We start from the raw sequence: 25,217 nt of genomic DNA on the forward strand, positions 1-25,217 counted from the left end.
GCTATTTTTACTACATTCATTCTTCATATCCAAGAGTGAGAGATATAATTTCATTTTCTGATATCTTCTTCAATTTCCTATTTCAGAGGACTATAGCTCTTAATGTAAAGGTCTTTTACTTCCTTTGTTAAATTGATTCTGAAGTATTGCTTTTTTGTTTATTTTGAATGTTCCTGTGAGAGGAGTGGTTTCCCTAATTTCTCTCTCAATGAGTTTATTTGTGTGCTATTGATTTTTGAATGTTGATTTGTATGGTGCTAAAATTTTATTATTAAATCCTAGAAGTCTTTTGGTGGAGTTTTTGGAGTCTTCTATGTAGTGTATCATATCATCTGCAAATAATGATAATTGAAGTCCTTCCCTTCCTATCCTTATTCCTTTTATTTCTTTCACTTGCCTAATTTTTCTAGGTTATTTTTCAAGAACTTTTGAAAAAGAATAGTGATAGTAGACATCTTTGTGTTGTTTCTGATTTTAGAGTAAAAGCTTTCAGTTTTTGACCACTTATTATGATATTGTCTGTTGGGTTTTCATTGATGGCTTAATCAGGTTGAAATAAGAGCATCTATTCCCATTTTCTATGGGATTTTCATCATGAATGGGTGTTGGACCTTGTCCAATGCCTTTTCTGCATCCCTTGAGATGATCATGTGTCTTTTGTCTTTGACTTTGTTAATATGGCATATTCCATTTGTCTTTGCATATGTTAAAGCATCTCTGCATGCCTGGAATGATTTCTGTTTGGTTGTGGTATATAATCTTAATGATTTGCAACCTTCGTGTTTACGGCATTTTGTTGAGGATTTTTGCATTGATGGTTAGTAGGGAGACTGGCTTTAATTCTCTTTCTTGGTTGTATCCTTCTCTGGTTCTGGTATCAGGGTAATGCTTCCAGGAATGAATTAGGGAGCATTGCTTACCTTTCTGTTTCATTAACTTTTGAGGACTAGTGACATTCGATCTTTAAATTTCTTGTAGGGTTCAATGATGAATGTGTAGGTATCTTTGTTGATAGGTTTTTTTAAATTACATTTTCAATTTCACTGATACTAGGTTTGTTAGAATTTTTATATCTTCATGCCTCAACTTTGGTAAATCACATATGTCTAGGAATCATTCCATTTCTTCTGTGTTTCCCCTCTTATTACAATATAGTTTCTCCAAGTAATAATCCATGATTTTCTGAATTTCCTCAAGAGTCATTGTGATTTTACCTTTCTCATTCCTGATAGCATAGATTTGAATCTTTTCTTTTTTGGATAATTTTGTAGGTGTTAATTTTATTTTATCATTCAAAGAACTAATACTTTAATTCATTGATTTTTTATTGTTTTCTTAGTGTCAATTGCATTAATTTCTGCTTTAATCTTCATAATTTCCTTCCTTGCATGAAATTCAAGCTTGGCTTGTTCTTCATTTTCTAGAAGCTTGAGGTTCAACATTAGATTATTTATTTGAGTTCATTCATTTTTCTAATATTGAATCAACAGCCATAAATTTCCCTTGAAAGTCTGCTTTTATTGTGTCCCATAAGTTTTGATATGTTATATTGGCATTATTGTTTAATTGTTGAAGCTGTCTACTTTCTTCCTTAATTTCATCTGTGGCCAGTTGGTTGTTCAGGAAGGTATTATTTAATTTCCATATTTTTGTGAAATTTTTGTGTTTTCTTTTGCCATTGATTTCCAATTTCATTGCACTATGATCTGGTAATATGCATGGAATAATTTCAGTCCCTTTATGCGTAGTCTGTGAACTAGTATATGAGCTATTTTTGATAATGCCCTATGTACAGCTGAGAAGATTGTATAGTCTGATGTTGTGGAGTGCAATTACAGTGGTGATAGATAATCCCACTAAACCTGGCTTTTAGTTCCCTTGAAGTTCAGCACACTTCTGGATCCTCACTGTGAGGCTAGAACTTTAGTTTTTTAGCCTGTGACACCTCAAGTGCCTCCAGCTGGCTTGAACTTGGCTCCTTGACCTTCTGCAGACTAAAACTTTGTTGTACCTCATCTAACACTTGGAACTGCTAGATGGAGCCAACCCTGGAAATGTTCTGAGTTCTGATTTCTGTTTGTCCCTTTCCAAAATGGCTACTGGCAAATCTCTCTCTCCTTGGGGTGTCTGACTCAATAACTCACCGGCCACTGCAGTCTGCAGCATCCACTGTTCTGTTCCACTGGTGCATGTCTCTTTGGAGGCCTTTAGGGTCACCAGGAGTCACTGTACTTCTGCAGGTTTGAGCTGCCCCTCATGCAGTGAGTAGGGGCTCAGGGTGAAAATGCATCTTGCCATATGCCATATGCTTATTGTCCCTCTCTTTGCTGTCATCATGGGCTCTGATTCTCACTTCAGATCCTTCATGGATTGTTAAGAGCTACTTTCCTCCTCCTTCAGTTTCTCATTTTGCCTCTTCCAGCATTTGAATGGAAATATTAGAGGTGCTGTTTTTCTTGCTGCTCATCATTCAGTCATCTTTTGTAAATAGATTTTATGTTATGCGCTAAACTCAACTATTGTTAGTAGATAGCTGGAATTATGATAGATCATTGCATCTCTCTGCATAATAGATACTAGAGTGCATCCCTTCACTGAGAAAGACTAGGAGATAGTACAGTTCTTGGACACATTGTGAAAGATTACAAGTTCGATTATATAGTAGAGGAGGAGGAGTACTATTCTATAAAGTAGAGGAGGAGGAGTACTATTCATGCTGGACATTTAAAATCTCTCTGGCTCAGCAGAGACAGCATATCTACAGTATTTGACAGTTCTAATTCTGTACTATTATTGTTATCATCATCATCATCATCATTTTGCCCTATTAGGGACTGAACCAAGGGCCTTATGCATGCTCTATAAGTCCTTTATTCTCAGTCCTGTATGTTGAGCATTTAGTAATCTGATTTTTATTTTGCTTTTTTTTATTTTTGGAAGCCTGTGTTTTTTCCAAAAGGGTCCCCAAAATTACTTCTGTAATTTCCCAGTGTGCTTTAATTGGCTTTCTTCTGTGGAAAGGGGCTCGATGCATTGGTCCTTGTTGTACTGGATCATTGTGACACTCTGCAGAATGGCACACGAGCATGTGGCCTGCAGGTGGGCTGAGTTTATTGTAAGCCATTGTCATCCTTCAAAATGTTGACACCTTTTTGGTTTTGGTGGAGGTTGTGTTTGCTATGAAAGCAGACTTTTGACGAGGTCATCATTCTGACAGCATTTACTCTGGACACCTAATGATAGCCATAGTCCTTGCCACTTCTCTCTAGGTGCTGTTTCTCTTCCTCCTTCTCCTCTACTTGGTTTGTCTTTCTCCTGTTACTGTCTTGGCTGAAAGGGAAGACTAAGTAGCCCCAGAAACCTTCAAGTACCCTTTCCTACTATGATAGTTTTGTATTATAAGACAAGAAGTCAATGTATTTTAGGTGCTATTTCAAATATGAAATATGTCTATCTCAATTTTACACTCTTCAACTGGAAAAATCAGAGAGGAATGGAGTCCTAGGACTTCATTTACTATGCGCCTTCCATTGTCTAATTCTAATAAGGAGAGTGTAATGATAATTTGAATATCAAAGTCTCAATATTAGATTGTCTAATATTCTGAAATTACTAGTATTCTTTATCCAGTTTGCTGTCTCTTTGGGGAAAATTTGGATGAATTACTATACATGGTTCTCTTTGTAATATAGGGCTTTCCTTATAGAATTTTGATTGTTTTTTCTGTCTATTGGTTTTTGGCCTAAAAATTGACTCAGGAATATAAACTAGGCAATGGACCATGGCTTATTATTGAAATGGCTATCCTTAACTAGCCGATCAACTGCTGTACATCATAGGGCAGAGTCTCTGTCCATCAGTCATTATTGTCAAATCCATCGGCTAGGGAGTTTCCTAGGCAGTTAGTGAAGCACACTTCTGGGCATGTCTAGGTTGTTCCTGAGGCATGGCATTGGTGTCTGCCTGGACCCTGGACCCTTCCTCTCCGGTGCATTTGTTGCTGTTTCCAAACACCACGGAGACAGCAGCTTCACTCTGCCATACCTTTTGCCATGATGCTTCTGCCTTGGAACTAGCCAAGTATGGACCAAGCCTCTGAAACCATGAGCCAAGTTAACACTCTCTTTCTTCAAATTGTGAGTGTTGTATATTGAGTCTAACCAGCAGAAAAGCTGAGCAGTACAGAGCCTCAAACATCATGCTTTGCTATGGAAGTTTGTCTTGTGCATTATAACGTGTTTAATCACTAGGTGATAATAGTGCCCTGTCATGGTGGAAGTAAAACTTTCTCCAGACATCACTGAATGTCTTCTAGGAAAAAATTTGGTCTGATCAGAACCAGCGAATATTTTCATAATTGCACAGGTTACTCAAGGGCAGTGATATCTCACCTACTTTCAAAAATATAGACTAATTGACAGTTGGCTCGTAGAAGACCTATCTCCTAGGAAACAGTCTTGGGTGTTTATTTATCTGCAGGATGTTGTTGCCCTTGGAATCAATGCTCATGGGAAATAAGGCAGGTGGGATTAGGCACGTGCAGAAGTTGACATGTGACACAGTCACAACAGAGGTTTCAATCTCATAGGCTCTTTGGGCTTCCAGCTGCACTCCTGGTAAGCATAGGAGTTGTGGTTTTATGACCGGCCCCAGCCCACTTATTAGATGATTTGAGGGAATGGTCAAGACCTCCTAAGGTCTACAGCAATGGCAGTTCCTAAAAGACGGCTCAGTAAAATGCTGTGTACTACCAAAACTCACGCGATTGGTGGTCTCTGTCCTGAAAGGAATATCTGAGTGGTATGTTACAGTACCTACTGTGGTCCATTATTGATAGAAATCGAAATCTCCAGAGGCGTAAACCTTTCTGACTTCTCTTGACAGATGTTTCTGCCTCTTTTAACATTCAACAGTTTATTCCTAACAAATATCAAAAACTGCTTACATGTGATAATGGGTAAACAAAACCTAGTCTGTTATTTTCAGAAAATGTTTGTATAGTATGCTTGTAATCATGATAGAAACAGATAGTGTGATAGATTTTGGCTAATCAGAAAATAAACATTACACAAGTCAGTATTTTAATGATAAAGTTTCATTAAGATCTGAAAAAGTTTATTTAGAATTTAAATGGGTTCTGTGAATAGTTGAATAGTTTTGTTATACCTAAGATGGTGTGTGATAAAGTGAAACTTTATAGCATATTTTCAATGTGATTTTCCAACAGGCCGTTGTTATAAAAATAAAAATAAATGACTGAAAGATTGTGAAAAGTAGTGCCATTGCTTTGGTAATATAAATTGCATTGGTAATGTAAATAACCCCAATTCAAATTGCCATTTGTGTATACTCAGTGCAGTTGACCACAATTATGTTTGCATAATGCAAAAAATATTTTGGTTGTTTCTAGAATTAATTTTGGAGTGATATCAGCATGATGACACAATACAAGATGAGAAGTTGTGTTGGCAAAGTCATTAAGGACATAATTTTTTTCATACTTAAAATACTTCAAGTTAAATTTTTCTTCCTTAACTTAAAATTCTCCAAGTTAAACTTTTCCTTTTGATTTTTTATTTAACATTCTTATTTCAGTCTTCACTTCTAATATTATGATATTAACAGTAATGGTGGTAAAAAATCTATAGATCATCTTGGTTTATTTTGATAGCTTTTTTATTGTTAAGAATAACTTTATTTCTTGAAACAAAATAATGTAAATAACACCACTTAAAGTACCAGAAGTATGTATGCAGAAGCTTGGATGCTACTTTTGCATATTTTTTGAATTTTTGCATATTTTTTGAATTATTTTAAAATTATTTAAATGCCTTTCTTGGATGGTTTATTAAATGCTTGCATTAAAAATTGATACCCTCAATGCTTGATTTATTTCTTCTTACACGTTCTTCTCATTTTTTTTTTATTATTTTGTAACTGCTTCTCTTTTATACCATTTAAGCGATCACTTTTTATGTTCACTCTGCCAGTTCTTCAGACCTTGCTTATTTGTAATATATCATGATTTTGCATTACAACAATAATTACCTGACAAGTGTTAACAACATACATACACTTAGTATATAAACCAGTTTAAAAATGTATTTAACTGAGAAAGAAGCTTATATGGTACAGAAGTCAATAGCCTCATTTTAAAAAAAAAATAATATACAGTTTTCCTTGTATTGTTCATCATTCTGCTACACTGCATATTCTCATATGTGGTAGAGGACCTTGTGTGATGTTCTTCTGCTTTTTGTAACTATCTTCAATTTTTCTAAGTATTCATGAAATATGTGTGTTTCCGAAGAGATTTACAGTTAGCCATGCTGTGCATCCGTGCTGACGCCCACCACCAATTTCCCTTTAAATGCCGAGAACAGCCACTAGTTTATGTACACATGGAGTGGTGTCCACCTTTTGAGAGATTGCTTTTTATCACTCTTAAAATTTTGATTGAAGTCTGAGAGTAACAAATGACCACACACTTTCTATGTTTGCTTCTGTTTGTCAAAAAAATGCTGATATTTCTACGGTCACCTCCCTTTACCTTTTGCATCAGTAAATCAGGAGATATTCTTCATAGAGGGCTAGATGCCTTAATAAAACATGATTAACTTAGTTTTACTTGTTGGCAAATACATTCTTACTAAATTGCCAAGATTGAGTTTGAATTAACCCCAGTCCACAGATATTCTCAGAGAAAGCTCAAATATCAGCTTGGTTTATTCAGTGCTTTTTTCTCCTACAGAGGCACTCGGAAAGAGAAATGTCCTTTGATTGCTCCAGAGCACCAAGGCTCCTGTGGTATCTGTTACATCAATGATAATGGTTTATATGTTTCTGATTAAATCGGGTTAAAAGAGACATTAATATCCAAGGAATAACAAACAGCAGAGTGTGGAGAGTTTAACATAACCACAAAATGCACCATTGCATATTTCAGGCAAAATGACAAAAATAGTCTTTTGGAAAAGTTGATATCTAATCTGTTAAGAAGTCCAGTTTAATTTCAAAAGAAAATCACACAATTTCCTGATCCAGACTTCTCATCCATGCAGTGGGAGCATTTGATCTGACCCGCATAACCATTCTCCTTGGGAATAGTGGCTATGAAACAAGATACCTCAATAACCATAAAGACTTTATTTACACAAAAAATTACTGCTCGAGAAATGAAGTGAGTGGAACATATACACGTCTGTACAGAAATTTTTCCTATGGATTGTGTTATTTTTGCAAGAAAAAGCAGTACTTGTATGATAAATGCTAAAGAATCGTATCTCTTGCCATGAAAAGGGTTGACTATATAAAGTCTCCCATTATTGCTGCTGGGAAACATATTCTACATACTCACAAATGCTTTCAGAGAAATCTATAGCAAAATATGCCTTTCATTATTTTATGTATGATTGAAAAACATGAGTAAAGCAAAAATGTTTATGTTCTGCATAAAAGAATGGTTTATTTTTTTCAAGCAAAAAATAGGTGATATATTGAATATTATCTTTTAAAAAAGAAAGGAAACTAAAGTAGGAGCCAGTGAACTTAGCAGGGTCAGTTTAGAAAGTCATTTAATCTCTTTCAGTTTTGCCTACCAAATAGTGTAGCTTTACAGATGATATGTAGATAGAAAAAGGTTCTTTGAAAAAATGAAGTGAAGTAAATTCAAGGTAGTATTTCTTCTGTTGTTACTCTACGAAAGTGAACCATTAGAAATCTGATGCCAAATGTGGGCATACACCCAGATGTATAACACAGCTCTTTGAAACTTTCACTCTGGATAATACATCTTTTGTGTTTTACTGGTATCATGCACTACACTGCACTTTAAAAAGGATACACTGGGCTCCGTAACAGGACTTTTAATGCTGTAAAAGTAAATGTCAGACTTTATGGCTGCTTAAGGACTATATTGATAACTTCTACAGAGTACTTTTTAAAAATTTAGTTCCTTGTAACTTACTCATCATTTGATAACTGTCATACATTCAGGGTATAAGGAAAATGTTTCTCTATCCCTGCTTCATGAGACCATGAAGAGCCTTATGGCAATAAAGTAAGAGCTAGTTTTGGGCAGAGATTTTTCTTTGTGGGGTTCACTTCGTATTTCGAATGACTATAGTGGCTGCATTAGCGAACAAGCATTGATTAAATGAAACATTAACATTAGTTTTCTAATTCATTTTTTTCCTTATTAGTAGGGTTTACAGTACATAGTGATTACATTCACTGTGGGGAATTGTTACATGTACATAACACATTTCAAATTTATTTAAAAACATTGATTTGATGTTTATGTATCCATTTTTATAACTCTTAGAGTTTATGAGAGAGAGACAGAGACAGCCAGACAAACAAGCCGACAGATATCTTTTAATATAAGCATCATTGTGGCATCAAAAAAGGCAGTTACTTCTATCTGAAAAGGTCCTGAGTAGATTACAGATGGCATCTGAGAATAGGATAAAATTTGGTTGAGGAAAATAATCAAATATTAATGGCGGAAACAATCAAATAATCAAATATTAATGGGGGGAATTGTTGGGTCATTTGCATAGCTGCCTTTGTGTCTCAGTAGCAAAGCACTGGCCATCTTTTTTGAAACTGTCTTTTCAGGATGTTGATCTAGAAAACAGACTTGGAAGCAGCAGACAGTGTCTTCATCCAGAGCAAACGCAGGCATGCTTACTGTCCTGGATGAATTCTATGTCCCTGCATGTGCTCACACGTGTGCCAGCTCCCCTGGCTGCCCTCCAGGGTTTGGCCTTCAGATTTAGCACACATCAGTTGACTATGAGCCCTTTCTTGGTAACCTGTAGCCTCTCCTCAGGCACTGCTCTCTCAGTAGTGATGTTTCTAAAGAGCTTTGTACACACAAGTAATGCTCAGTGGAAAAATCCACTTAGATGGTGCACAAACACATGCAATTCAGTGATTTCAAACTGAGTGCTGTTTCTCCATCAGAATATAGTTATCCTCAGGTATACTATTCTTTACCTTCTCTCTTACTACTTATATCAGTTGGTCCATTTATTATTAGCTATATGTGAGTGTGTACTAACAAAATAGTACACAGCACATGGGCTGAAATCTACAATTATTTGCTTATTATGTGTTTTCTTTAGTCACAGTGTAATTCAAATTGTCGAGAAAGACTAATAGTAAAAACAGATTTGAGAAGATTCTAAAATCATATCAAATAAGCACCTCTGAAATGGTCGCAGTTGTTCAGTTTCTTCCTACTCTTAGTGAATGAGGCTAGTTATATTGCATTACTGCAAAAGAAGGTAGTTAGCTCTTTAATTGTCTTAGACACCTCATTATGACCTTAAAAACTCTGTTTTCCTTCTTTGGGTAAACACTGCCATCCACTAAAGGATTATTCTTTGTCCATGTATGCTGCAAGTTAATTGCTTCTGAAAATACAGTTTCGGGGGAAACAGTTACTGATAATAAAACCACATGGCTTAAAATTGCATTGTTTCTGTTTGATTTCTGTCTTCTAGTACTGGAGATAGCAACAAAAAAGAGTACGTTTCTCTCATTCACTACATCTTCCTGTGCTCTGTCTTTTCCTAATACCTGGTATTACACCACTCAATAATTAGGCATGATTAATACCATGTTAAGGTTTGCTATCCAAAACAACCTGATACCCAGAGACCTGTGCTCCCTTCTGAACCCTACCTCTAAGTCAATTCCATGCACCACAATCAGAGCAGAAGGTGCACAAGAATACTTTTCTTTGATAATTTTTAAATGCAATGCCCATTTATGGGAATTGTGGAGGATAACTTGCTAATATTTTATCAGGGACCATCTGGGCTCTTTCGCTGAATTAGCACAGAAGCTAGTAAAGCCAGTAGCAACTTGAAACTCTAAAAGGGCCAGTGAGCTTTCTCCTGTATCATAGACGCAAATGAGGTTTCTCATTTGAAATGGTCACCTCGCCAGCATAAGCCAGTGACTGCTTACAAGCACAAAGTGAGACAGTATGAATTTGTCAGCTTGAATTTATTATTTCTGATGAAAAGCAGAACAAAAAAATTTAGTGCACAGGTCCTGCGGATCTGGGTTGAATCTATCAGCTATCCATTTGAAGAACTTGTTGATGGGTTACCAACACTGCTCAGACAGATGAGGACATTGTAGGTCCAGTCTGAAAAGATTTGTCTTACTGCTGATTTACACTGTGATAGAAATTTAGAATATCTGTAGTAACCTTTTTATTAGGTACATCTAGAAAGCAAATGCATCCTAAACGAGGTCCATAGCCACCTAGTCTAGTGACAAGTTTCTGGAGTCCAGACCATTTGCCACCATCAATACAGACCAAAGTCCTACCCTGGACTAAAGCAAATCTGCCCAGGAGATACCAAAGGTAACGTCCTGCTAGGTGTGTGTCACCAGCAAGAATCTTTTGGGTGGTAGCTGTAACATTTGATGCAGAATAGAAGCAAGCAACACACTTTTTCTTTAGCCTCAGCTTTTTGAGCATAAGCCTGAATACCAGCTGCACATGCATTCAGAACACAGTGTGACTTCTCATGTGACTCCTTGTGGCAGTAGGCTATAAGTAGAGATTAATTTTCAAAACAGTAAACTAACAATACAATTTTATAAACATGTACCGAATTATTCAACAGGTTAGATGCTGAGTAAATTACCTGCTTCACAATTATGTTTGTAGGAATTATTAGAATTTAAATCATGGCTATACTGAATAGCACTGAGGTAAAAAATGATTTAGTGTATATTACAAAAACTATAAATACAGTGTTTGGAGTATATCATTGTGTTGATTTTTTTTTTTTTTACTCTTTTAAATTTCTGGTTAAGAATTTATTTAATTTTATTTGACTTTTGCAATAATCCAGTCTGGCAATCTGAAATGTATCTGTTTCTCTTGTCTTTATTGTTTTACATTTCAGGAATCAGGCCAGTTACCTGAACTCCCCAAGTATGTTAAAGTAGTAGAAGTTGGGCCTAGAGATGGGCTGCAGAATGAAAGGGTAGGTTTATTCTAACTTTACAGAGTGCATTTCAAATGCTCAGTCTAAATATTAGTTTTTTATAAGATTTTAAAGGCATGTGGATTTTATTTTATATCAGTATGCTTGCTATTTAATTTATAAATCCTATTTGCTTCCAGTTAGGAACTATTTTCATTTTTGCTTTAATCGATCCTATATGACTTATAAATCAACTTTTTATGTTTTTATAGGTTATAGTTCCTACAGATATAAAAATCGAATTTATCAATCAACTTTCCCAAACTGGCTTGTCTGTAATAGAAGTAACCAGCTTTGTGTCCTCCCGATGGGTCCCACAGGTATTTAAATCCATAACTCCATAATTACATTCTTCATTTAATGAGAACCAGCGAACACTGAGATATGTATTGTGATACTAATGTGATATAATTACGAACTGTTAGGGCATGCACTGATATAATTAAAGAAAATCTCACTTGATGAAATGTCTTATACAAATTGAGTCCTCAAATGTAACTTGGAACTCTGCATTAATCTGATGTGATGTGTCAGTATAATAACTTGAGGATATGTCTGTTAGAAACAATTTCAGAGCCTGCCTTCCATTTTCTGTTTTATGAAAGATTTCAAATCTGGACTTTTCCAAGTGATTTAATGGTTTTAAAGAGACGGGATGATTAAGTGGGCTGTCATCATCCCCTAAGGAATTTCACATAAAAGAGTGAAAATGTAGAGGTGCAGTCTCTCTGCTTTGTTTCTTTTAGCGCTTATATTTGCTAATGGTGAAGTAAAGGTAATCATCTGCAATCTACTTTTGAAAAATCGCAAGATCATAGAACTGTGTGCAGAGTTTTCAGGTGTTTGGCAACAGTGAAAGATTCTGAGAAGATTCTAGTTTTGTAAGAATGCTTAGCAATTAGCAATTGGCAGCCATTACAACCTTTTCCTTCTGTAGCCTGGTCCCCAGTTTTGGGAGGTGAATTCCTCAGCCTCTCCCCAGCACTTAATTTTGCTGATTAGTTTGCCTTCATTCTCTGTGTTTCCATTATTCCCTACTGTCCTGATTTGGTTACTTTATGTCACCCGTAACATAACCATCATTTCATAACCACCAAGTGTAACATTCCCTCATAATGCAGTTCTTCACTGTTGTGACTTGTGTCTAGATGCCTCCCAAAGCCTCATGCAGTCATAGGTGGGACCTTTTCAAAGGTCAACCGTATGTGACTGATTCATGCTGTAAAGCTAGGATTAAGGTGCTAGAATTAAAGGTGGGTGATTACTAAATCAGCCCACTGATTGATTTGGCACCAACCTAATCCCAGACACAGTGCAAGGGGCAGGAAGAGGGTTGTTTTGCTTTTTATTTGCTTTGTTGCCTTCTGCCCATCATGAACTGTTTCCTCTCCTCAATGCCTGCCTACCATGTGCCAGCCTGCCTTGGAGTATCATGCCTCTCTGCTTATGATCTAAAACCTAAACCTTTCCCCCTTTAACTTTGGGTATTGGGTCATTTGTCTCAGCAATGAAAGGAAAGTATCTAAGACATTTACATAGCCTGTCTTGGATGACTGTCCTTTGAATATCAATAGTCACTTCTGAAGATGTCAAATCTGTGTTTCTTAAAACTTTGTTTGCCCGCATCTTTTTATTTAGTTGGGATAAAAGGGTTAAAATATTTCTTCTAATAAAAAGCTAATTACTGGCAACAGTATTACTCTAATGCAAAAATAAATCTGTAGTACTGGACTTGCCTTTTTTGTTAAATTTCAGCTGAATGTGCTTCACACTTGTTGGATTCAAGGTTGAACAGCAATACTCATCTTGCTTTATGCTAAGAGCTCAATATTCCCTTTGTAGTCTTGGACTTGAATTAAATAGGACTCTCTTCTGTATCCAGTGACCACTGCAGTTGGTTAGAGCTACTGTAACAGTGGCTTAGGGGACATAGAGTCATTTAACACAGTTCTGGGAGCCCAGGAAGTCCAAACTCAAGGGGCCAGCTGACCTGGTATCTCATGACCACTTACTTCCTGGCTTCTCTAGAGCTTTCTTCTCACTGAGTCCTTATGTAACAAATATCAGAGAATGGAAGCAAATGGCTATATCATATTTTTATTTCATAAAAGAAAATACAAAATTTTATAGCAAAATACTAACAATAACAATAGTTACTCAACACTGTGTATGGTTTTCTTCAATGTACAAGGCATCATTTTGTCAAAAGTATTTTAATATATATGCTAACTTGTTTCATTTATACTACCAGTTTCTCTTAGCTCACTAAATTTACATTAATATATTTGTTTCCTTTTTGTGCAAGTCTCCTTTGTGCTGTCTCCTAGTATAAGACCATGCATCCCAGTGTGAATGCTCCAATTTCATAATTTTATGAGCTCCCTAAAGCCTCATCACACTTTGCTTAGGTGTGCAAAGTATCAGTTTGGGAGGAAAGATTTAGTTTATAACAAATACTAACTCATATCTTCTCCAGTGTAGTCTATGCTTGTCTTTTCTTTTCAATCTCATAGGTATTTCGGTAACTCAGGCCCTTAATGACAGTCTCTTAAATGATGTTCCTATGCATCATTCTTCCTTTCTTGGACATTATGCTCACTGCTTCTAATAATGCCCCAGACACGGTAGCCTCCACAAACTCATGAAGTAAGGGGTTCCAGGTCCTCTCCTCCCCTTTGCAAAGCCTGGACACTGACCTGTGTTGGAGCGCCCGGCTTTCCCATCCCTCCTTAACTGTAATGTGCTACTTTGCTCTGGAGACGCTCTCACCAAGCCAAGCTGCTGCGTCTCCCCTATCATCGCATCTGTCCTCCTTATCTGTATACCGCTCCATGTGTATCTGTTTGTGTCCATCTCAGCTTCTGCATTTTTCTATGGCATCCTGATTAAACAGAATGCTATAAGCAAGAGACATTATGGTAGCTACTGTTGATTTCCTACTGTCTTTTTTTCTGAAATTCAGTGTTGTTTGCATTGCTTTACTCTGCTCAACTTTGTTCTTTTTTGTTTTGGTGCACTTTGTTTTGTTTTATTCTCTTTAAAAGAACAGGATGCTGAGAGCCTTTTCATTTGCCCTGCACTGATGGCAGTGGAAATCATAATATGCTTGTTGGCAATATGTAATTTTCACAGCTACTTCTATTTGTAATGAAAACAGTGATTTTTTTCATACCGTTATCACTATTTGTAGTTACGTACACACACATATTTGTAAGCATCGTTTGATCGTCTGATTCCAAGACTTTAAGCATTATGAAGATGATAACTGAGTCTCTCGTTCATCACTATAGTCCCAGTTTTGGTGCCGTAGTAATTAGGTGCACAGTAAATTAATATAAAACGAATATTGAATCAGTCAGCCAGAAAGAACGATGACATTCTACTTTCAAGTCTCTGTAATGAGCAAGTGGCTATATATTTTTGTTCATATATTTATTCCTGTAATAATTAAGGAAAAATTTGTTTTTCCTTAGGAAAAACAAATATTTTGATACCTTAGACATATTTCCTTGACATTGTCATTTTATAAAATGCTATTACTATTCTATCGTTGTCAACTAATTTAAAAAACATGTAAAATTTTTCATTCATCTTTCAGCTTGGTGATGTTGATGTTACTTCTTTGTTTGATTTAGTGTGTGTTCATTTCACATATTGATTATTGCTTGAAAGGTACAAGACAGGCAGGTGTAACTTTAGAATTGTGGTTAGAAAAGAAGGCACATCTTCCTAATATTAAATGGTGAATACTGACCAACCAAAATTATATTTCAGAGCGTAAATTTCATTAACTTTCTTCAAGATTCTGTTATTTTCTGTTGGCTTTATAAAGCTGCATACAAAACATTTTTCTTCCATTCTGTGCTGTTTATGGCCAGATCCTATTACTATACAACAGTGTAATTTGGTAGTTTGCTCTTCAATTCAGTCTATAACGCACCCAGAAATGTTTGAAAGGTTGAAGCTAGAATCTTCTCGAAAAGGCTACGCGTCCTCTTGCAAACATAGGGAAGAGGACAAATGGACAAAAGGGAAAGAAAAGCAGTCCCCCAGGGAGCAGTACCCGAGCTCACCTCCTGGTCTCACTGAAATTGATAACGGAGATGCTACTATAACACAATGTGATTTTTATTCTGAGACTGGTCCTGAGTTGAATATGGGAGTTAACCTGTTAAGGTTTAATGAAGTCTTTTGAGGCTGAAAATATTATAAAATAAGTGATCAAATTCCCCCACACAGCCCTTGAGGACAGCTGTGGTGAGGAGAAGGCTGCTGGAGCTGTGATTCGGTGTCTTGCACTCCAGTGAGGGGCTTGACCTCTCTGCACCTCAGCAGTCCTAGCAGCAGTGCCTGCAGCCCAGGAGCCGTGGTGGGAGGCTGAGAGGCACGTGAGTCATGCCTGTGCGTGCACGCCCAGCCAGGGCACCTGGATGCTGACCATTGCTCGGAGATGTTTCCACAGTGACTATACTGATACGGATTTCAGGACCTGGTTACACGCATTCCAAACAAAAACTACAGTTAAATAAATCTCATACTTTTAAAAAAGCAGTGCGCCTGAGTTAAAGATACTGTGGGATTCATAATTCTTCCAAGGACCAGTCACTTTCTACCATGTGTCTCGTGTTCTGCAAAACATAATACTGAGAAAAAGCCATTTTTTTTGCAATTTGACTATTATTATGTTTATATTTTCGGTTTCACTGAGCTTGTTTTTTTTATGTTTCTTTTTTTAAAATTTGATATAATTCTCACTTTAGAAGAAAGCTGTATACCAGACTCATTAGCCTTCAAATGATGGCTGAGACATGGGACAAGGTAATTTTAGTGCTACAGTTTGGTTACATACTGTCTGCAGTGATTTTTGTTTCTGGAGAGGATGTGAACGACTCTCAGTCACTATTCTATGAGTGCTCAGAACCTTCTGCTTTTTTCTGTCAAACGTAGGTCATGGGAACAGTTCCCTAGTTTATGTTTAGATTGCTGCTTGTTCACTTATTTCTTTTTTTAGCATTTTAAAGCTTTTTTTTACAGTTTCCCTCCTACTGTTTTGTTTGGCAGAGAGCTTCTAATTCAAACAGCGAAAAGAAAAGTTCCACAGTAGCAGGGTGCCATATAAAACAGTATCCCACACCTATAACCTAAATGGCCAGAGATGATAAAATACCTGCCATTAAAAAGTACATGTTCTTTACAACTTATCTGGAAAAAAGTTTTCCTTAGAGTGACATGTAACATAAGAACTTTTGAAATGAGTCCACGTAGAACTTTGCTTAGATGGAACATACAATAGCAGCAGAAAGAAACCTTTATAAAAATAGATCAGCTTTGTTCAACTTCGGAATGTGGCAGTCAGTTAAATTATTATAACTACATTAACTTTAAAAAAGCAAATGAATTGGTACTCAAGTTTATATTCATTTGATCTTAAAACATTTTATCCATATGAGGGATTAAAGTATCACTTATTTAAAAATAAAAATATATTAAGTGTACCCAACACTGTGTATAAGTATGTTAAAATGCAAAGTCTCGGTCATAAATATTTACTCTCTGATTAGTGGATTTTCAACCATCTGCAATAGGTGGATGAGAAGGTAGGTTGAAATAGATTTTCTTTATTAAGACACAATAATACATCTAAATACTGTAACAGTTATTTACAAATCACTCTTAGAGACGTGGCCTAGCGCATTAGCCATGTTACGCAAGACTGTGTAAACACTCCCGCTTTTCTGTAAGTTCATGATACCACTCGTTCATCACTAGTATTGAAAGCAAAATGAAGTTTTAGATTTGAATTTTTTTGGTGAAATGTAGAAGGCTGCAGGTTTTGCTACAGTCCTGTCCTGACTTCTTTCTAGCTCTGTTTTGCTCTTTTGAGGAGTGTAGTGTGGAGAAGAGAAAAGAGGTGGGGTAAATAGCATGGAAATGGTAAGATGGAGAGAGGGGTGAGAGGGGGGAAAAAAGGGAGAGGGAGAGAGAGAGAAAGAGGGGGAGAGAGAGAGAGGGAAAGAGAGGGACAATAGGAAACCACCGTGGGTGGTTTCCAGGGCAAACCTTTTCCCTTACCCTGAAGAGTTAGTCCAAGTCATCTCCCCAAGAGGATCCTGTTGACATTTACTAAGCTGTCAGTTCCCTCTTCCTTTATTTCCTGGTGTCACAGGAGAACCTTTCCCAGGCAGGTGGGGGGAGGCTGAATGTTGGAACTTGTGTTGGAACCCTCAGCTGGGGAGCGGCATGCAAAACAGTGTTTCCAAGGCCAAGAGGTCCCCACTCTGCTCTGCTCCCCTAAGTCCCCAGTGACAGAGCTGGCGCTGTTCAGTGCCCTCCATCAGCCTCAGGAACAACCGCCAAGCCCATCCAGGGGGTCGCCTGTCTTTTCTCTTTTTCTCTGGCATTGGCAGTGCCGCGGTACACACCGATGCTGCTTCTGTGGGGAAGGTTTGCACTCAGAATTGTAATGCTACATTTTGCCTTAGAGCAGTGTCTAAAAGCACTGCGTTTGTTTTGTTTTCCACCTTATTTGAGGGTACTGGATTTCTAAGATGTCAGGTAAACACAGTTTGTTCAGGATTTGGTCTCAGGGAAGGGATGGAGAAGCCAAATTCTTCAGTAAGATGCTAGATGGCTATTGAAAGTAACAGGGAGAAAACTGTCCTGAGAATTATAGCTGTGTATAGTATGTTAGATCTTCAAGAAAATTGGAAACATGCATGTTCAATTTGCCACCTCATTTCTTTCCTAGTATTTAAAGGCACGAGCTGGTTAGGGTTAGAATATAAATGCAATTTCCTTGCTAATTTGAATAAATGCGATTCATAGAGAAACAAGCTCTGCATTCTCAAACACCCAAATTCTTAAAAAAAGTCCATGTTTTAGCACTTTCATGGCTTCTGATGCCTGGACCACTCCTCCCGTTTCCCCTGTGAAGTTGTTTGGCCTGGCACAGGACTGGGGCTAGGTGCCTGGGGAAGGGGACCAGCTGGACAGTGAGCAGGGAGAGGAGGAAGCTGCCCTGGCCTGTGGCTCCCATCCTCACCCAGGAAGAAGGCAGACTTCCGGGAGCAGCTCAAGAGAGAGCCAGAGCCCCAGCGTGGCCCGCAGAGTCAGGGCCCTCTATTCCCAAGCTGGAAGAGAGACCACAGGAGGAAGGACACTCCCCTGCCACAAAGGAAGGCAAAGGAGCCCGGAGAGCAGAAGGTAAAAGGTAATGAATGCATTCTCCTGGAGACCAGGATGGTAAGCGGAGTAACACGACTTTGAATATCAGATGGTTTCTTTTATATGAAAAACCTAAAATATAAATGAAGAGCAAAATAAAAGATACTCAGTGGAAAATGGGAGGTGAATTTTTTTTTTTTTTTTTTGCAAAACAGAACGAGGACCAAGAGATGAGAGTGGACCTAAGAATAATGAAAATGTACTAGATACATGTACTAATTCCCCAAGAGTAACGTAATCAGTGTGTACTGCAAACATACAGGAATAAAAACTTAAACTCAGGAAAATAGTTAAAGAGTGAGCTTTCTGCCTCCCACATCGTTTTCGCAAACTCTGAAAACAGCAAGCTTGCTGCGGTGAACAAGGTGCAGAATTTGTTTACCTACAGCTTCAGAAAGCTTCTTCTCCACGTCCACGCCTGACTGCTGGTGTCCTGCAGTCATCTCGCACATGGCCTAGTTCAGTACTTGGGTGATGCCCACTTAGACTCGAGAGACTAGGTGAGAGGAAAGCCTTTCTTCAGACCAAAGGTAATATACTGCAGAAGCAAAAAGTGGCCACTGCTTTTAAATTAAAAATAAATAAGCAATAGGAAAGTAAAGGGCTGACGTTGCAGCTCAGTGCAGAGATCCTGGGTTTGATCCCTTGTGCTTGGGGTGCACAAGCGAAGGGCTGCTTAATAATTTTCTGTGATTTTACCCAATGGCTGATTTAAAATGTGAAATTTAAAGTTGAGTCCATAAACAGTTCTATCATTGATACTGTCTTGTAGGGCAAGCACTAGCCAGAAGTAATATATAGTTGTGAAGTCTCAAAATACCTTTTGTTTCTTTCAGGAAGGCAGATGGAGCCATGAATAAAATTTTCACACATGTATGTTCTTTCTTTGAACTTAATCGGCAGTATAACTGGAAAGATATTATGTGTTGCTAATGTTGTTTGCTGTTCAGCAGCATCCAACCTCAGTGTGTTCGATATAGTTCTGGCACTCCAAGATGAAGCAAGTCTGATAATTAAAAGCAACAATGCTAACAATTTTATGGTTAAATTTTCTTATTTTTGATCTGAAGCAATAATTCAATTTTGATTTTGCCTTTCTCCCCCATGAGGCTAAACACAATTGTACTCAGATTTATCAAGCTTAGCATGTAGTACTTTTCAATAGATTGATTTAATCAGTAAGTTGATTTGACAAGTTAATTTGATTAATTACATCTGACTAACATGCTGGATTTTCTTTGTTCTTAGATTTATAAAAATAACCAAAATGTTATAATAAAACATCTTTTATTCAGTTTTATGGACTTTACATGCTGATAAATTTTCTATAGGTTTTTCAAGGAAAAAAGAAAAAGGAAAAGCTTGCAATGCTAGTTTGCATTAAAATTCTACTTTTGTAAATATCTAAAATTATCATAAATTTAGTCTTGCAGAATTATTTATATGCATTAACATTTGAAAAGCCTGTGCATAGTATCATGCAAAAAGTCAAATACAGGTCCAATTTGGATAAGGAAGACTGGAGCCTAACATTTAAACGTCTTTTTTGGATATCATGCTGTTTAGCTTCTGCTCTGCACTGCTGACCTTCTGTTATTGAAAGCATACCGCACCCATACCTCCTGCCTCACCATGGAAGTGATCTGCCTAGGGAGACAGAGCAGGGCGACAGCCAGATGCGCTGTTTTTTCCACATGCCTAGTTACCAAGCAATCGCATGTTAAGTCACGTTTGCTACTCGTAATCTGGTTTAAATTGTGAAGCATTCTGATATTGAACATGGACTCACGTGGACACTAGGTTTTGGAGTGTTAAAGAAGAACTTATTTTCAATAATTCTGGGTCCTGTACATTAAGCATCAAAAATTAAACACATACCAGTTATTTTTAAATGGTTAATGATTTAAGATAATCTTTTGTTAGTATTTATAATGAATTGTGATTTTTGGTAGTTTTTAAAAGTAAGTGCACCGGGATTTAGCTCAGCGGCAGAAGTACCTGCTGGCAAGGATGAGGTCATGAGTTTGATCCCTCCTACCAAAACTACATCAACAACAATAACAACAACAAAAGCAAAGAAAAGAAAGAAAAAAGCAAAGCTTAGAAAAAATGCTCGAAAGTTAGCCGGGGATGTAGCTCAGTGGCACAACACCTGCCTGCCAAGCACAAGGTTGTGAGTTTAATCCCTGGTACAAAAAACAAAACAAAAAAACTAGTTTGACTTTTTAGGCCCAAGGGTTTAGCTCAGTGACTGCACAAGTGCCTGCCTGGCAAGCACAAGGTCATGAGTTCAATTCCCGGTACAGGAAAAAAGTAAAAAGTGCATTCTAATCTTGGGATACATGCACATTTCCCTGAACTTCTCTGATTAAATTGTTGGACTGTTCCCTAGAAATAACATAAATTAAACATAATTAAAAAGATAAGTCTTAATGATAAAATGCCAAAACTATTACTAGACAAAGGGTATATTTTAAAATCTGTACATTAATGAGACATATAAACACAGTTTCACTTACACATTTAATTATATATATATATATATATATATATATATATATACTCAGAATGTAGAAAAGCATAGAGAAAAGCATTTTATAAAGCACCTGATTTTATTGTACTTTAATAAATTTTTTATCCAAACACTTCTATTTTGAATATTCAATTTATAGAATCTTAGACTGATTGAGGTTATAATTTTGTAGATTACTAGAAAATTTTATAAAATCTATAGATTTTAAATATTTTTTCATTGTTAGTACAAAACATACTCTTTTGAAAAATGGAGTCCATTTTTTAAATGTCAAGGAAAAATTCAAAATTGCCTTTAAAAAGACTTACAGATTCAAGTTAAGAACTCATTGAAATATCAACGTGTAGAAATTTATTCATGCTAAAAATTTTTATAATATTAATACTTCCTACTCCAAATCTTCCACTTCTGTGATGTAAGATCTACTGGCAAATTTGGGTTTGTTTTTAGTGAAAATGGATGCATCTCACACTGACTTATGCTCATAGCATATGGTAAGATATTTGGTAATGTACTGCTTACTTAGTATTCCAAATATAGTTATTCCCCCCCTACCTCACCCGCCAGAGTCCCTAAGCATTTAGGGACATCATTATTTCTGTTAAACTGGAATAATAGAAAATTTGAGGCCTGACTCTTGCTCCTTTGTGATATGATTTGGCAAAGTATTTTCATCTCTCTATGCCTTGGATCCTGTCCACTTATTCATTCTCCCATTCATGTCTTTTATTGCGTCCCTATTGAGCTCCTTGTGAGACTCCAAAATTGAGTAATAGGCAGTTGCTAACAATCACTGCAGTGTGTACCTAGGAAGGCAATTAGAAGTCAAGATGAATAATGGGGATAAAAACACCGAAACGTTAAAACTCAGGAAACATTATTTTGAAATGCAGTAGAAGTGAGTTAGAATCAAATAGAACCTAATAACTAGCATGGAGCATTCTGAACAACCTTTTCATAGTTTGCCTTCTGCAAAGTTTACTAAAACAGCTCTACAGATCCATGTGAGCCAAAACAGGAGATGTGGCAGTGATAGCAGAGCTTGTCAGGGTGATAAGCCTTTTCTTTTTTTGCCATAGGCTTTATCTTATTTCCATGAGTTATTCTCCCACAGCCATTCAGGCCTATTCTCTCTTTCGTAGTGGATGAGCTGGCTGCCAGGAGGAGCTGTAGGAATATAAGAGAGTCTCCAATTATAGTCGGTAGAGGATGAATACAGTCAGATCCAGTATTTAAAGCAGCTACTTGTTATCAAACAGCAAGGCATAACATATGGAGAGGCAGCACAGTTAGGGGAAAGAAATTATTCTGGGAGCTTTGAGACTTCTGCCCGCACTTCAGAATGATGTTGGGAATATGACTGCTTTGCCATGGGAAGCCCAGGAGGGTGGTCACAGAGGCACTGACCTCAACAAAGAAGAACTAGTTCATAATCATCATGTCTGTTGCAGGACTGGAAAATGTGACTGAACAAAATGACTTTCAGTTCTCTGTCTGGAACATTAGTCTCCCAGTTTATAACCCACAAACCCACTTGGGTAGTTCGAGTTTATTTCATAACTTAAAACTGAATATTTGGAGACACTGGTGGATTATGAGTAAAATGTTTTGTCGTTATTCACAGTAAGTGTTGGTCACTCAAGAGAAGCCTGGTATCCCATCCAATAGAGGGCAGTAAAAGGGTCGTCCTACACAAAAGTAATGTTGAGTAAAGAAGTACAGGAAATTATACACCACATCAAATTAGTTTTAAGGCTTCTAGACTTAAGAAGTTTTGTGAGTATGGTGTCAGAACATTTTACCTTTGGCAGTCACGACAGGGTATTGGGGGAACAAAACTGGATGTATAATTTTCCAGAGATTTCCTGTGTTTATTATTGTAAGACTGTGATTTATTAAAACTGTCTTACTTCTTCAAGCAGACCAAGGTTTCCTCCATGCTACCGAGACTAAGATATATGGGGTCTGTGCAGAGTCTGTGAACGAGACAGGGTTATGGTGTACAGGCTGTACTGCTTTTCATAGCTGGCCAGAGCGTTTTCACCCAGGGTTGTCAGGAAGAACTCTGGCCTCATTTTTTCTCATTACTGAATTTACGAATGTTACCTTTAAGAGGAATTACTGCTCAAATTGAGTTTTGAGTTATAGGGTCTGAAACCACATTATTTACATTTTTATAGTAATCGATGGCATGTGTTGAAGAAATTACATATGTTCTGTCTGGATTTTTTTCTGCAGTTCTGCAATACAGAAATTAACACCATCAGTTATGTCTAACCTGGCCAGTGGGTTCTGTGGACGAATGACTCTGACATTATATACTTACTTTGAAGAAATCTGAATGTTTTTTCTGAGTGTTAGTAGTGCAGCAAAGCAATATGTGCTTCAAAAATATTTTAAAATAACTGGGTATGGTGGTGCACACCCAGAAAGAGGAGGCTAAGGCAGGATGAGCACAACTCTGAAGGCTGCTTGGACAATGTCATGAGATACTTTTTCAAAATATGAAAAGTGTGCTTGATTTATTCAGCAGTAGACAACGCCTGGCTTCGATCCTCAGTACTCAAAAAAAAAAGTTATAAAATTATATTAGTAAGCAGAGAAAAAGAAGTGTTATAATCTTATGAATTTAGGTCTATTTCCTGGAAATTTTTATGATAGGTCATTAAAAGAATTTAGGAACATATATAAATATACCCTGGAGTGGTATAGATATACCAAGAATAAGAAGTATCCCAATTTCATTTGTTGATAGAATTTCTAGAGTGATAAGGAAAATGGATATTAATGATGCTACTATGTATTTCAGACAAGAGCCTTGACTATGCTAATGATGTTACTATGAAAGATCCAAATTTTAGCAAATAAATGAAACTTTTCAAACTCCCAGTGAAAGTTTTTATTTTTAGTTTTTTATCCTGGATAGAACTTTATACATAGAATCCCAAGACAGGATGTAGGAAATACATATACATATACATATAGTGTTTCCTAGATCCTTGTAGTCCTATCAAAGTGTTAACCTGGTCGTATGTTTTAATGATATTTTCAAATTAAATAGTTTGGGGTTTTTTCCTGATAAAGCGGCTTTGTTCCAAATCACTTCGGGCTTATACAACCTGGATTCCCCACTGAATAAAAATTAGCTGTACTTCACTGTACTGAGACAGGAGCGGGGACCTCGTGGCCACTGATGTGCTTGTCCTCCCTCAAGTCCAGCCTTTGTGACTGGAGTCTGCCATGATTCCCAACCTATAGATGCCTGGCATCTCCTGAAAAGCTGAGCAATGACAGATTCTTGGAGCCTATAGCAGAGTACGATTGGAATCTGTACAGATGGGTCCAAGGAAATTGTATTTTGTAAAGTAGCTCCGGTAATTTTTTATTATTATATTAAAAAGGATAAAGTCAAGGAAAATAAAACAGAACAAGACCAAACTAAACAAACTAGTGTGACACAGGACTTCAAAACAAAATCAACAATAGTTACCATAATGCCTTTTGTTGTCTTCAGAATAGCTACAAATATCTTCAGACACAGTAAAAATCAAACAACAGAACAGAGTAGAACCTATAAAAACAAAACAATGAATGCAATAAATGACTCCAAACAAGACAATAGAAAATCCAAAATGACTACAATAATATATCTTGCTATCTTTGAAATAGCTGCTCATTTTATTGGATATAACAATATCAAACAAAAATGGAACAATACCCAACCCAGCAGAACAGTGAAAATGATACAGAACTTCAAAACAAGATAATCAGGAATCAACAATGGCTACCATCCTCAGAAGGAGATCCCCCATAGATGCCACACTATGTACCACTGTCCTCTGAACAGATGATCAAACAACTGGCCATAGACCTGCAAGGTCAGGGAAACACCAAGCACTACAAGCATCACATTGCATTTCACCTTAATAGCTGTCATTGCAGACTGTGTTTCTCTAGATCAGCCATTCACTTATGGGATGGGAGTGAGGGTGTCGGGAATTGGCTCTTCTTGTTTGCCAGCCTGCACGCCATAATGGCATGGGGTCTGGCTGTCCCTCTGTCAGCGGCAGCCTGTGGATGGTGCTGGTTCACAGGGAGAGCTTGCTTCTTGGTGAATCCTTGTTTTCTCCCCCTATAGCCTGTGAATGTCACTGACTCTCCTCTGGTAATTTTGGCAATGGGTTCCATTTGAGAGAAAGGGGTGAGATGATAAGACATGCTTAGCTCTTTCTGCATGATCTACCCTTAACATTGTGCTGTGCAGAATCTTTAGAATAACTAAGATGATTCCCTAAAAGATAGACACAAGACATTGTTGTAGTCAGGGGTTGTGAGGACAACAATTAGAATCAAGACATAGAATTTAGACTATTGTTTATGATGGTCACCCAGAGTTTAACAGAAGAAAGTGCATGAAATCTGCCCCACAACACTAAAGACTCAGG

The 25,217-nt window shown here is 37.1% G+C and overlaps 1 protein-coding gene across 7 annotated transcripts in view; it reads left to right on the forward strand.

Annotated features, from left to right (window-relative positions):
* Positions 1-25,217, forward strand: part of Hmgcll1 (3-hydroxy-3-methylglutaryl-CoA lyase like 1) — a 126,488-nt gene that overhangs the window by 33,165 nt on the left and 68,106 nt on the right. For all 7 annotated transcript variants that reach the window (XM_063253814.1, XM_013142822.2, XM_063253816.1 and 4 more), the window contains 2 exons: positions 10,935-11,015; positions 11,228-11,335. In XM_063253814.1, the coding sequence (XP_063109884.1) occupies positions 10,935-11,015; positions 11,228-11,335 (189 nt within the window). The remainder of the gene's footprint in view (positions 1-10,934; positions 11,016-11,227; positions 11,336-25,217) is intronic.

The sequence above is a fragment of the Cavia porcellus genome, unplaced genomic scaffold (genome assembly GCF_034190915.1).
Source record: "Cavia porcellus strain 051 isolate PalLab524CR breed Dunkin Hartley unplaced genomic scaffold, mCavPor4.1 scaffold_7, whole genome shotgun sequence".
Classification (NCBI taxonomy): domain Eukaryota; kingdom Metazoa; phylum Chordata; class Mammalia; order Rodentia; family Caviidae; genus Cavia; species Cavia porcellus.